The 12547-nt window shown below is 34.9% G+C and overlaps 2 protein-coding genes across 2 annotated transcripts; one reads left to right on the top strand and one right to left on the bottom strand.

Annotated features, from left to right (window-relative positions):
• The first annotated feature begins 31 nt into the window (after nucleotides 1-31).
• LOC143149042 (CKLF-like MARVEL transmembrane domain-containing protein 4) lies at nucleotides 32-4608 on the top strand. Its single transcript, XM_076316043.1, has 5 exons — nucleotides 32-248; nucleotides 1800-1945; nucleotides 3173-3346; nucleotides 3661-3759; nucleotides 4175-4608. The coding sequence occupies exons 2-5, from the start codon at nucleotides 1814-1816 to the stop codon at nucleotides 4307-4309; spliced, it is 540 nt and encodes a 179-aa protein (XP_076172158.1). The 5' UTR covers nucleotides 32-248; nucleotides 1800-1813; the 3' UTR covers nucleotides 4310-4608.
• A 970-nt stretch (nucleotides 4609-5578) lies between these two features.
• LOC143149181 (uncharacterized) lies at nucleotides 5579-11797 on the bottom strand. The gene is given in 5 exon segments (XM_076316344.1): nucleotides 5579-6004; nucleotides 6381-6930; nucleotides 7348-7535; nucleotides 11617-11647; nucleotides 11649-11797. Coding segments are annotated over 5 exon segments (1242 nt in total). The 3' UTR covers nucleotides 5579-5680.
• Between the last annotated feature and the right edge of the window lie 750 nt (nucleotides 11798-12547).

Here is a 12547-nt window from a genome sequence, read left to right as displayed (position 1 = left end):
AGTGGGGCTCAAGCGTATAGTTTGTAACGTACTTACCAGTTTCATAGATCCATTTGTAATAGTGTAGTTTGTTTCGAAACTGTTCAGTGTTATTTTCACTATTTATATTCATGCGTTCTGCTTTGGTGAAAGGAAGAAGTTCAAGATTTTTGCTTCCGAGTGTTATAAGGATAGAAAATCCTGTTTGTGTTCGAGAAATAGACAGAATTTGGAAATAATTGATTGTGTAGATCAGTCTGTCAAGTCAGGTATGTTATGCATCATACACATAAACAATGTCTCGGCATTCCATCGTAAAGTCTCGTCGAAGTAAGTAAAAAGTTCACACAGCGGTCATGTATGTGAAATAACAAACAAAGTGACGATAACAGTATTTTAATTACACTCTGAGAATGCTAAGTAACTCTTTTTCCCGCTATTTCGTGCTTAACGTACTTACAGAGCGGCAGAACCTGTAGCGGCTACAGGTCACGATTATTTCTGTCGTAACTCGTTGTTGATGGAAACACGTGGAAGAAACAAAAATTATTGCAATAATTTGTAAAAAAATGCTTTTCTCCGATATTTACTACACTACAGATTCGCTGCCTGAAAAGCATATTACAATAATTTTTTCATCCTTGAAACATCATTTTCGTGTGGAAATATATTTGCAAATATTTACATTTCACGATTTATGCATTCATAGCATTTACAGTCACTTCTAAATGTTATATTGCGATAACGTGTCACACAATCGAATCCACCGCCCACATGCGTAAATATATAGTGATATATTCACAAGTACATGCACACAATTCATACTCTCGTGCATTACGTGTATTACTACTCATTGTTCACAAGATAGAAAGCTTGTCATTCGTTATTTTCAGGCGAGATGACTTCACACTATAACATTAAGTAATTCTTTTAGTATGTTGCCGGAATATGACATAATTTCGTTGAGTAGTAATGATCTCAATACAGGATCAAATACAACGTGATCACTAATTCTATCTGAAACGCAACGTGTATACGCCTTTTACGTCTGTACGATAGCTTGTAATCGATCCGGCGGGCATTTTTCTCTTTCCTTCCTTTATAACTTTCGATCATGGTTTTTTTATTCATTCGTCGAAGGACGATCGTTTGTATAACTGTCATAAGATATACTCTTTAAATCGGTCAATCGAATTATTCGATAAAGATAAAAAAAATAGACATTTGATATTCGAGGTTAACTTTTTTATTTAAATGAGACTGATTAACGTCTTTTATACCGCAACAAATTTGAACGATACTAGTTCGATGACAAACATTTTATCAAAATTTAATGTAAAGTAATTTAGATTATTAAGGATTACTTAAATTTTGAAGCAATATACTTTGGAGTGAAAGTTTCTCTGTGCGTGCCATGTAAACGAACTACAAATAAAAAGATCAATGTTATTACAAAAAGAGAAATGGTACATGTCTATTTCTTTCACATTTTTTATTTTGATTGATCCATTTATAAAATATAATTGAAGTAAGAATAATATTTCGACTATATTTTATTGAATCGTGTTCAAAAACAAACGTTTTATTTTTATTTATTGAAAAATATAATATTACTTTTTGTACTTTTTTGAAAATTGAATTTTCGTTAGATTCTAATGTTTCAAAATGTTACATTTTTAAACATTTTTCAATAACATTTACAAAATGTAACCTTCAAACATTTAATTTTTCGAAATTCGATTAAGTAAAAATGAAGTAAATTTAAATATACTATTTAACGAAATTATTAAATGGCATAATTATGGCGGGACACATTTTAGAGTGACTAAAGACGATGGACCAAGGATTTCCGGGACAGCATACTACTACAACAGTGACAACAACGACCACTACCACACAACCGAATATTCGATTCGATCCATCTTACATGAGGACAGTGCCTGGTATTCTTAAAATTGCTCAAGTGGTAAGTTAGTCTAGATGCGTTACTGTTTTGTTCTATGTCTATAGATATATTATCAGGTTCAGATTGTATCCTGTGATTTATGTAAATTGCGCATGAATAGTTACTAAAACTACACCTCGTATATACTTAGTCAATAATATTAATGAAATTAGCGTTTATTATCGCTTAGTTATCGTCCTCCATATATAGAATGATTCGTCAGGAACAGAATACCTAATTGGTTTTATCGTCGTTAAAAATACGAGTAATTGATTAGAACGAAATTTGAATAATTTCTTAGCACGAATAAGGTCCGAATATTATTGTTTCTAGAAGTTATTCTTCAGGACAGTCGAACATCATTAATTTAGAGTAGTGTTGGCGAATATAAGCTTCAAAACTTGTAGACCAGCCCCCACTCTCTCTCTCTATTCTATCTCATAGATTCTACAGGAATGCTGGCTTACGTCGCGTTGTGCGTGCCCGCCCTATTCGAATACAATACGGCACGTAGAGGTCATCAAAGGGTCTTAGCGTAAGGGCCTTCCGTACAGTGAATAATACTGATATACTGGGTGAGTTGAAAAAAAGCACGAGGAAAGAGATATTTGATTCATAAAAACGTTGTAACAATAAAGAATATCATTTATACGATGAAAATTACTTTTTTTCGAAGATGTCAATTTTTGAGAAGTTCGGATTTTTTTAATTTAAAAAAAAATATAGATAGGGTATCATAAAACATATTCAAGCACGCTATATATTGTATAGTTTTATTGTAATACTTTTTTCGAAGTTTTCGAATAATTAATGCATTGCTAACACTGTTACGTGATTATACAGTAACGAAAAATTAGATGAAAATAATTGCAAAAACAATTACAATAGATAATAGGAGAGTTTGGCGTGACTTCGGTTCAAACAATATAAATTGATCATTCAAGGCTATTGAAGGGGCTATTCATCCCCACTGTACTGTTTGGTTACCCCCACCGCTTTATCTCTTGCCTTTTCGCGCAAATTTACAGGCACACGCCTTTGTCTATCAAACAGAGAGTGTTTGATAACGGAGATAATTGGGTGTTCTGTTTTTGATGGATCATTCTGTATTCGTATTATATTTATATACTCATAAGTACAAAACGTAAATCGAAGTGAGTTATAGTACCGTATTGTTGTCAGTTTTATTTTAATATTAGAAAATCACATTTTTACGATTAATGTTAATTGTAATTTGTATTTTTGCAGGCTTTCAATCTTTTGGTATTTATATGCATCACAGTATCGGGTCATAGTAATACAAGTCGCGGAGGATGGTTCAATACAGTAGCTATGGGCGGCTTTTGGTTCACAGGAATATTACTCGTTTTTTATCTCTTCCATATCGTTGAAAAGTTCTCGAAAATTCCTTGGCTGAAGCTTGTGAGTTGAAATAAAAATTATTAATTTTTACATACGACATTGATTGTTTTGAGGATACAGTGATAGTCCTTGAATAAAAACTTGTTGATGAAGTTAAATATATTTGAGTTACTTTTACACACAGTAAAATATCGATTTTACTCGGAGAACATTCCGTGTTATAACATGCTATGTATCAAGTCGAAAATCTGTTTTAATCACGCTAATATGATATACCTTTAATAGTTGTGTTATGTTTTTTTTTTTAAATATTTCATAGAAATGTATTGTATAAGAACTTTGATAAATACTAACATTTGTATTTTTATTTGCAGGAATTTATATTTTGCTCAATTTGGACGGTATTTTATTTGCTGGCCGCTGCACTTGCAGCAGATTACGCTAAGTATGTAGAAGCTTTTGGAGTCGGTGCAGTAAGTTTCGTCCGACATTAATCCTTAGAGAGAATGAGATTTGGTTTATTAGGTTGCAGAACCGAAATTCGAAACTAGAATGTTTTGTTTATTGGACGACTGTTCTACCAATTGTGTTATAGGCACTGATGCTAAAAATTAAATATTTAAAAAATGTATATTTTAGTTAGCAACAAATTTCCTCTTCAAAATTCTACTATTTGAAAAATATTCATTAAAATGATTTTATTTAGGTTGTCAATAGGTTCTTTCTCCTGATGTATATTGTTTAAAAAATAATAATCTAATTAAGTTTTAAGTTTAATATTCCAAAACTACTAGCCACTTACAAATATTAATTTTTGCTTAAAATGAAAGACGTATCGTATACTTTTACTTTTCCAATATATGTATGTATACATCATTTTTTTTGTAGTTCTTTGGATTCTGCGCTATGATAGCTTATGGTTACGACGCGTGGCTAAAGTTTCAAGGAGTGAAGAGCGGTGCCTTAGCGCAGGGCCACCATTCACCCGAACACGTCTCCACAGTCACGAATCCTGCGTATTAACATTCAAATACAAAATAGTTATATGGACCACATTGTGGAAGACATATTGTTGCTTTTATGAATTGGATGTATTCCGTTAAATCTTACGCATGATTTCGTACGTTCCTGGTTGTATCGCTCGAACGTAACACACTATATAAGAATAGGGCACAACAGATTTATCAATTTCATAATGAAATTTTGTTATTTTTATCCATGCACGTATGTATTCGTAAACATACATATCTGTCATTTCACTTAAACACAATATTTAATAATTTCATATCTTTGTACTATAAAGAAACGATATACATATAATATACGCATATTTTTGAATATATTTATATATATATATATATACTATATATATATATATATATATATAGTATAGTAATGTATGTATATATACTTAATTAATCGTATATAGTTGTACATTATGTTATGAGTTTGTAATGTTTGTTGATATTGAAATAATATTTTTGGACAGGAAGTATATACATATGCATATATTTGTATACATGTACAAGAAATATATGTTTAATCAGTATTGTGTTTATGTTATAAACCGCTGATCCTTGATATTTGTACTCATTTTGTATTTAATTTTATAAGACGATTGCTTTGTGTCGCATTCTTAATTATGTATGTATGACATCTGGGCGGACAATTATCTCAATTTATTTGTGATTATTTGCAGTGAATAGAGAAATGGAGAATTATGAAACATGTAATTATAATAAATCAGATTATTGTTTTTGAATGTATTTTTGCTACATGTAAGTTGTTCGAATTATGTCGTTATTGTATGTATTATACGTAGTACTAGAAGTTAGCAATAAGGATAATTTGTTATAATTTATCAATTACCATGATATTACGCAACATATTACGTATGTTTTGTTATTTTTATTCGATCAATTCCGTACAGGTACCTACAATCATATGTACACGATATGGATATACATACTAAATAATCTAGTGACAAATTTCAAACATCATGAATACAAATATGACGACAATCGTCACGATAAAACTCACATTACTAAATCACTACTTAACGAAATAAACCATTAAATATTATTTTCTCGATGTTATCTTCTTCCTAAACTTCTTGAAAAATAAAGTAATGAAAATCTATAAGCTCTTCTGACTATTAGTAATATAAATCATTATTTTGTGTTACATGATTTTTTACACAAAAGTTGTAATTTTTTTTAATATTATTGGAATTGTAGCATAATTAAATATTAAGAAATGAGGATGAGATTAAGATCATGAGATTAAGAAAAAACTAGTTTTGAATATTTTTTTTCATTTATCATTGTTCATTATTTGTCAAGTTTTTATCATCTTTACATACTAATTAATGAAAATTTTAATATAGAATTTTTATTAATTTCTGTTGCTAAAACGAGGTCTGCGAGATTGCTTTTTACCCATGTTAGAAAGGTCTATAGTCTTGCCATCTGGAAGAACTAATTTGTTCTCTTGATAATCTACAAACCCATTCTCTTCGTCTTCTCGTTGTTCTTCATCACATCTGATTCCCGTTTCATAGGTGTATTCCCGACGAATACCGTCTGGATCGATATATCCGTATTTGCCTCTGGTTATGCAATCAATACCAATTATTTCTTCTTTGTATGATCCATCGTCGTTCTCAAAACCCCAAGTGATCGAGCCGTCCGGATTATCATTACGATATCGCCTGATGATCTGTGTTACAAAACGATATATTTAAATGCGAGCAGTTTATATTTTTCGAAAACGAAAATAATTCATTTGCTTCGTGTGAATTGTTCGGTAAACTTTTTCTTTTTATCTAACACTGTTACTTCCATATACACGTTACATATTACATCAACTCTCTCTCTCGTGGTATTATGCAACTGTTACAAGTTCCATGTTTCACTTATAGACAACTAATGTAACCGAATGACATAAATAACAACAGAATATCGCTTCCTGCTTTAACAATATCTTTCAAATTTAATATTTAGAGACAAGATGTACCATTTTCATCCTACCCTATCAACAGAGGGTTAACGTGAAGCATTTTCTTCTTTATCTGTAAAGACAGATTCAGACTGACCTGTGCAACTGGTTTTTTTCCACGACTGTCATAAAGTTGAGGCGGTTTCACGGGTTTTGGAGGTGTCTTCACTGATTGTCTGAAGGACTCCTCTATTGGTTTCCTTGGTTTATTCGGTTTTGGCGACTGACGGTACTGAACCGGTGGCGGCGACGGTGTCGTTAGTATCCCAGCTCCTCCCCTACCAGTTGGTATCGGTATTTGTTGAAGAGGACGATACTGTCCCGGAACCGGTTGACCTGAACCGCCTAGAGTCGAGGTTCTCGATAATGAGCCCGGTGTACCAAGATTTGACACGGGGCGTGGTATATTTTCTTCGCTGTCTTCTTGACTGTCTAATTGTTCATCGCCTAGCTCTGAGTCCTCGTCTTGACTGTCGTGATCTCGCGACGGTTCGCGACTCCGTATCTCTTCTTCCGGTTCCTCGTTCACCGGTTTAACCTGGTGAGGCAACAGTGATCCTGATCCGGTGGGTAAGTTCGGTCGAAGCGGTTTGATCGGTGAGAACGATCCTGGGCCTGTTCCAAGCCCATCATCGACACCTTTCGGTCTAATTTTATAGAAGAAAATACATGAATAAGTAATGTAAAAAATAGTTCATCGCAATATTCAGTACAGTAAAATTAATTAGGAATGTGGCGGTTTAAGGAATTCCACACCTTAAAGGTACTAGAATATTAGTCAATTACAAGTACAATAAAATAATCAAAGATTGGATATTCAAAATTTTTTACAAAAAGACTCCAACATATCAATTATCCCTAATGCAGTAGAAATGGTTGGTTTTTAGGTCATGTTTACAATATTAAGTACATTGAACTAATTAAAGATTGGGAATCTAAGGTATCCAACACTTTAAAGGCACCAATATGTCGATTATCTCTGGCACGTGTTATCGATACCATTATGTACATATCATTTGATCCGCCATTACGTTTAATGAGTTGTTAGTCTCAGTCCATAGTACCTGAATGAAATTGGACGACGTATTCGTTGATTAGCAAGTGCAGCTTGCGTTGGGATCGCTGGTCGACCAGCTGGTAACCTTTGGAAACGTGCCGATCGTAGAGGGATTGGTAATCCTTTCGGTGATAAACCACCGTCTACGTCTGGCTGAAACTGGGCCGAAACCAACGCAGTGACGCACACCAACAACTGCAACAGAATATTTTACTTTCATTTTTACGCTCGAGTAATTGTTTTTAGGTGTAGAAATTTTACTTTCGGTTTCTGCGGATTGTAAACACCAGTCGCAATTTCCTGTTAGTTTTCCAAGAATGATAAAACGATTGTATTATTAATACATCGCGTTTGCATCGATCAGGCTCAATGCTTAATGACATTACAGTAGCATTTTCTATGAATATTTAGCTAGAGTTATCCGCTCATTGACAGCCGAGAAAGTAAACGGTACTCCGCGTATAACTGCGCGGACGTGAACGTCCTTACAGTTATTTTCTCGTTCGTTCTTAACGAGTTCTTTCTCTCATGTTGTTATCGTTTAAATGTCAACTGTTTGTTATTACGCGCAACGTAAGTACGTGCATACGTACAACCGTAGCGACGCGTGCAGCATAACGCAGATACTACGCGGCTCGAAGTATCGAAATCGAATCGCTTTCTCTTTTCTCCAGTATTCGACGAAATTTACGCGCACACGCAACGCGGCTACGTGTCACGGGATGCAAGCTAATTATCTGTGTACGTGCATACGCTCGCACAGAAATCTGTAAACCAGAATGTTGAACCGGTACCACGTTGATACGGGAGAACCAGTCTCCCGTGCAAAACCTGTTATAACGAGATTGAACGAATACAAACAAGAAATACGAACAATCGAATTACGATCGCGCCGAATGAACGACAAATTCGATAGCTCGAAAGTATTACTTTTAACCTCTTGGAAACGTTACGGTTGTGTTACGGTTATACCCGTGAGGCTCGTTGTATAATTTTCATTATATAAGAATATGAAATACCGGTAATATTATTACGATTAGCGTAACAACTTGTCGCGCGAGAGTTCAGATCGAATTATCTAACGTAAAATAAATACGCGACGAGATCAGGAAACCATCGTGTTCGACAGGTAATAATGCCGTTCCAAACATATTTGTCCCGTTGAATTGTCGGTAAGATTCAAAATTTTTAAATAAATCGAAAACGTAGAATGTAATTTCTTCTTACGACTTTTCGTTTTCAAGAAAATAAGTTTTAAATGTAAACGAGACTGTGCGCACACTTGACTTGGTAAATTCCAGGGAGACATCTATAGTGAAATCCGTTAAATCAAATTTCTGGAAAGCATGCATGCACTCGAGTCATTTCGAAATCACTATTTTCGAAAACGAGATCATCAGATGTAAAAATTATACTCCACATCTTTATTTACTTTTTAACGTAAATCATTTCCTCGCCAATTGTATTGGCCATTTTGAAACACGCTGTATTTGTTAACAGCAGACGGCGTAGTTTCGATGTAACCTATTATTGAGGTTAACGTAAATGTTGTAACGATTCCACGCAGGTGTAATTGAAAGGTGTAAGGAAGGATATACAAGAAGTTCCAAAATTAGGGTTACAGGCATAATTGGTTAACAGAATGTATAAAAAGAAAGAAAAAGGTTGTAATAAAGATAGATCATATCCAAAATATAACTTTAAAAAAGTAACAATGAAGAATAAAGTAATAAACTTTTTTTTATAGATATCTAAAGAAAATATATTTTTACCAGTATAGAGCAACTTTTAACCCTGACCATACGTTAACATTTAAATAGAAGTTTTTATTTAAGTTATAAATGTTTCTAATTTAGAAAGGTTCGAGTATAAATGGGTTAATAGGTTTTGGAATATTTAATTTTGTGAGTTGATAATATTTCCCTCTTCACGCAAAAGCTGAATATCTAAAAAACGATTAATTTGTCAACCTATGTTTCTTAAAACTTGTTTGCTACATTTTAAGAGTTCTGCTAACCGGTTGAGCGTGTTCCTATAGTTTTGAAACATCCTGTATTGTAGCAATCGCGGCGATGAAGTCGAGCCAGTGCCGGCGATCGCCATATCCTCCTCTAGAGTTCCTGTAGTCCATAGGAATGCACCAGTCTCGCGGAGAGGGGAGAGACGGGTGAATCGAGCGGACGCGGATTTGTTTCTTACGGGCTTGCACTTCGTTCCAAGTCGAAGCACGCGTAGATATTTATAGGGAATACGACGAAAACTCTATTCGACTTTCTTACGGGGCACTTTCACTCGCGATCGTTTGTCCGCGCAGGTACCAATTTTCGTCCTTCGTGCCCGAACATCGTTAAGAATGCGTTCAAGATCTTGCTACAATTTCTCCCACCCCCCACTGTTTTTTTCGTTCTCTTTCACTTACTTGCTCGCTCTCTTTCATTCACTCCCTCCTACTTTCACTTTCTTTCTCTTACAATTAGTTTTTTTCTCTATGTATAAGGAATCTTACGATGAAGAGCACGTTGCGGAAACGCCTACGTGAGATTCGTTGGCATAATTTTGTACGAGTTTACTATCGCTTTTGCATCATTACGGATACAATTATTTCTGCCCAGTTTCATGAGCTGCAACGTTCCGTATTTTAAATTCCGGTGCTCGTGCTCGGTCTTAATCGGAATAATATTGACGATTAGCCGAGGACTAACAGTTTTAGATGGGTTCCAAACCACCAACCTTAGATACTATCTTTAAAAAATGCTTTGTTTTCTGATAAATACCGCTAGATGGCAGTTAATTGTAAATCGTTTCCCACGAGTATTATTTAGTTCGGATTCCTACATACAGGGATCATTCTCGATATCAAATTACGTCCAAGTACGGACAAATGAATGTTTGTAAATATTAGAACGCTCGAAGTTTGAATCAGGTAGGTTAAGTCGAATTAACAAGTACCTGGTTTACAATTTGTTCAGCTCTCTAGATTGGAATTCTTTAGAAAATAGATAATGTTGTTTATTAAGTAAAAAATGATCATTTGAATTAGCCAAGTGAAGGTTATATTTAATTTTCATTTTTTATTTCAATTTACTAAGAGTAACGATCAAACGTATGTATGTATATATAATATTTGTACATAATATTTAGCGATTATAAAATACATAACTAGTTGAGACAGAAAGATCCTTGGTTAAATGTATGCATGCAGATACTGGGAGGGCTGATCGAAAGGAATGTCAAGTATAAAGGAAACTCTATATACGTAAGTCGATACACTTTTTACATATTGTCTAACAACTTGTTTTTCAACCTGGTCTCTCCGAGTAGACTATTTCTCCCTCCCCTTTTACCCTCTCTCCCTCTTTTTCTTCACGAACGTTCTATATGCAAACGTGTTATAATAAAACACGAGCGTAAAAATTTCCCGAACGTTAATATTTATTTCTATAAAATTTGCAGGTACACACTAATACCGCGTTACTATTGCATCATGCAATGAATATTTTCGTCCGAAACAATCTCGATTAATGAACGCTACCGAAAGTAATTTTATCCTTTTCGTCGAAGAATGAGATACGTCGAAGACTCCATTACTTAAGATCGCCCTCTGCAGCGAAACGAGACCGAATATGGAGTTAAAGATCGCCGCGAAGACAGAGTGCATCTGGGTGAACACTTTAATCAAACTTTCAGTTTTCCTCGATTTCGTAAAGCGTTTCCAATCAGATACGTTTCCCGTAATTTTAAGAAGAGGAGTACCATCGAACCTCGTGTTCACGCGAGCATCACTTTCAGCTTTACAGGAGACGAAACTGGACGGATATATGCATATTCAGAGAGCATAGGACGGCGTTTATCAAAACATCCTAGATTATGCATCATGATTGTTTTTCCAGCCTTTAATATCTTATCCCCGTCGAAAGAACATTAACCGGATCACTGAATGTTCATTGGAAACAAAACCGTTGGCCGTGCAAAATCCTACCCCATCTTGCATTAAATTTCTTAATTTTACCACGGTCCATTGAATATCGCACATTTTGCCAATTCATTGACCACCCTTTGAAAGTATCTATACATTCTACTTTATTAAAAATCTAGCGTGAATTTTACCCGATTAATATTTGTCTTTAATTGTTTTATATTTTGGAACGCTGGGGGTGAAGATATTAAGAGTTCGGAGGATGTGACGATGGATGCCGCTGGATCGGGACGGAGTAAAAGCTACGAGACGAAGGTCTTTAATGGGTTTGCAAAAAGAACAACACTTTTGGGTACTCACGATCACCGCGACGCGCATGGCCGTGTCCCTTGTCCCGTGTCGCAATGGTGGTCACGCTGGGTGTGGTGCCGGCGCGTTTATGCCTCACACTACCGCGAACGACTCCCCGTCTCCGTGTTCTTATACCTATATCCCCGTTTAAATTCCTATGGTACGAGCAACACGCAGGCCAACTTTCCATCGGCCAGCAGGAATTGTGTTCCGTGCGAATACGAGACCGCGAAACGATTCGGCACGCCACCGGTATACGCGTCCGTTAATTCATGCCTGCCACAAATTTTATCAGTAATACCGATACTCGACAATTATGTTTCTCGAGAACTGGACCGTCACACTGTTAACGTTTAATTAGCTGAAAGAGTTTAGCTATTGTGTAGCATTAGGGATATTGGTGTTGTACAGTGTTGGTGGCACTAGTGTTGTATGGTATTAGCAGAATTAACATTGTATGCTACTGGTAGTATTGACTGTATAAGTGTTTAGATAGTATTGGTAGAATTAATATTATATGGTAGATAATATGTCATTATATTGAATTAGTGAAGAGAGGTAATAGTGTTAATATTGTAAAATATTAATAATATTGGATACTGATAGTACTAATGTTGTATCAACAGTCTTAGTATTACGTAGTGTCAGAAACATTAATTTTCTGTACAGTTAGGTATTCTGAATATTTATTTTGTTCTCTACAGTCTGGAATTAAACGTAGCGTTCCATGTTACAAAATTTATATTGCTGTAGCAAAACATTGAAATATTTAATTCATTACTGCGCGGTTAACTATCGAATGTCACGACACAATTTGGGCCTGTTGGATGAAATTGTGTAACGTATCAATAGATCGATAGAAATTCTTACGTAACGTGTCTACAATAATCATTATATTTCAGATTGCGTTCGCAGTTCACCCGATCCCTCGTGTGGGACT

Source organism: Ptiloglossa arizonensis, chromosome 7 (genome assembly GCF_051014685.1).
Source record: "Ptiloglossa arizonensis isolate GNS036 chromosome 7, iyPtiAriz1_principal, whole genome shotgun sequence".
NCBI classification, from domain to species: Eukaryota; Metazoa; Arthropoda; class Insecta; order Hymenoptera; family Colletidae; genus Ptiloglossa; species Ptiloglossa arizonensis.
Note: the sequence above shows the minus strand (reverse complement) of the source record. Positions and strands in the feature narration are given on the sequence as shown.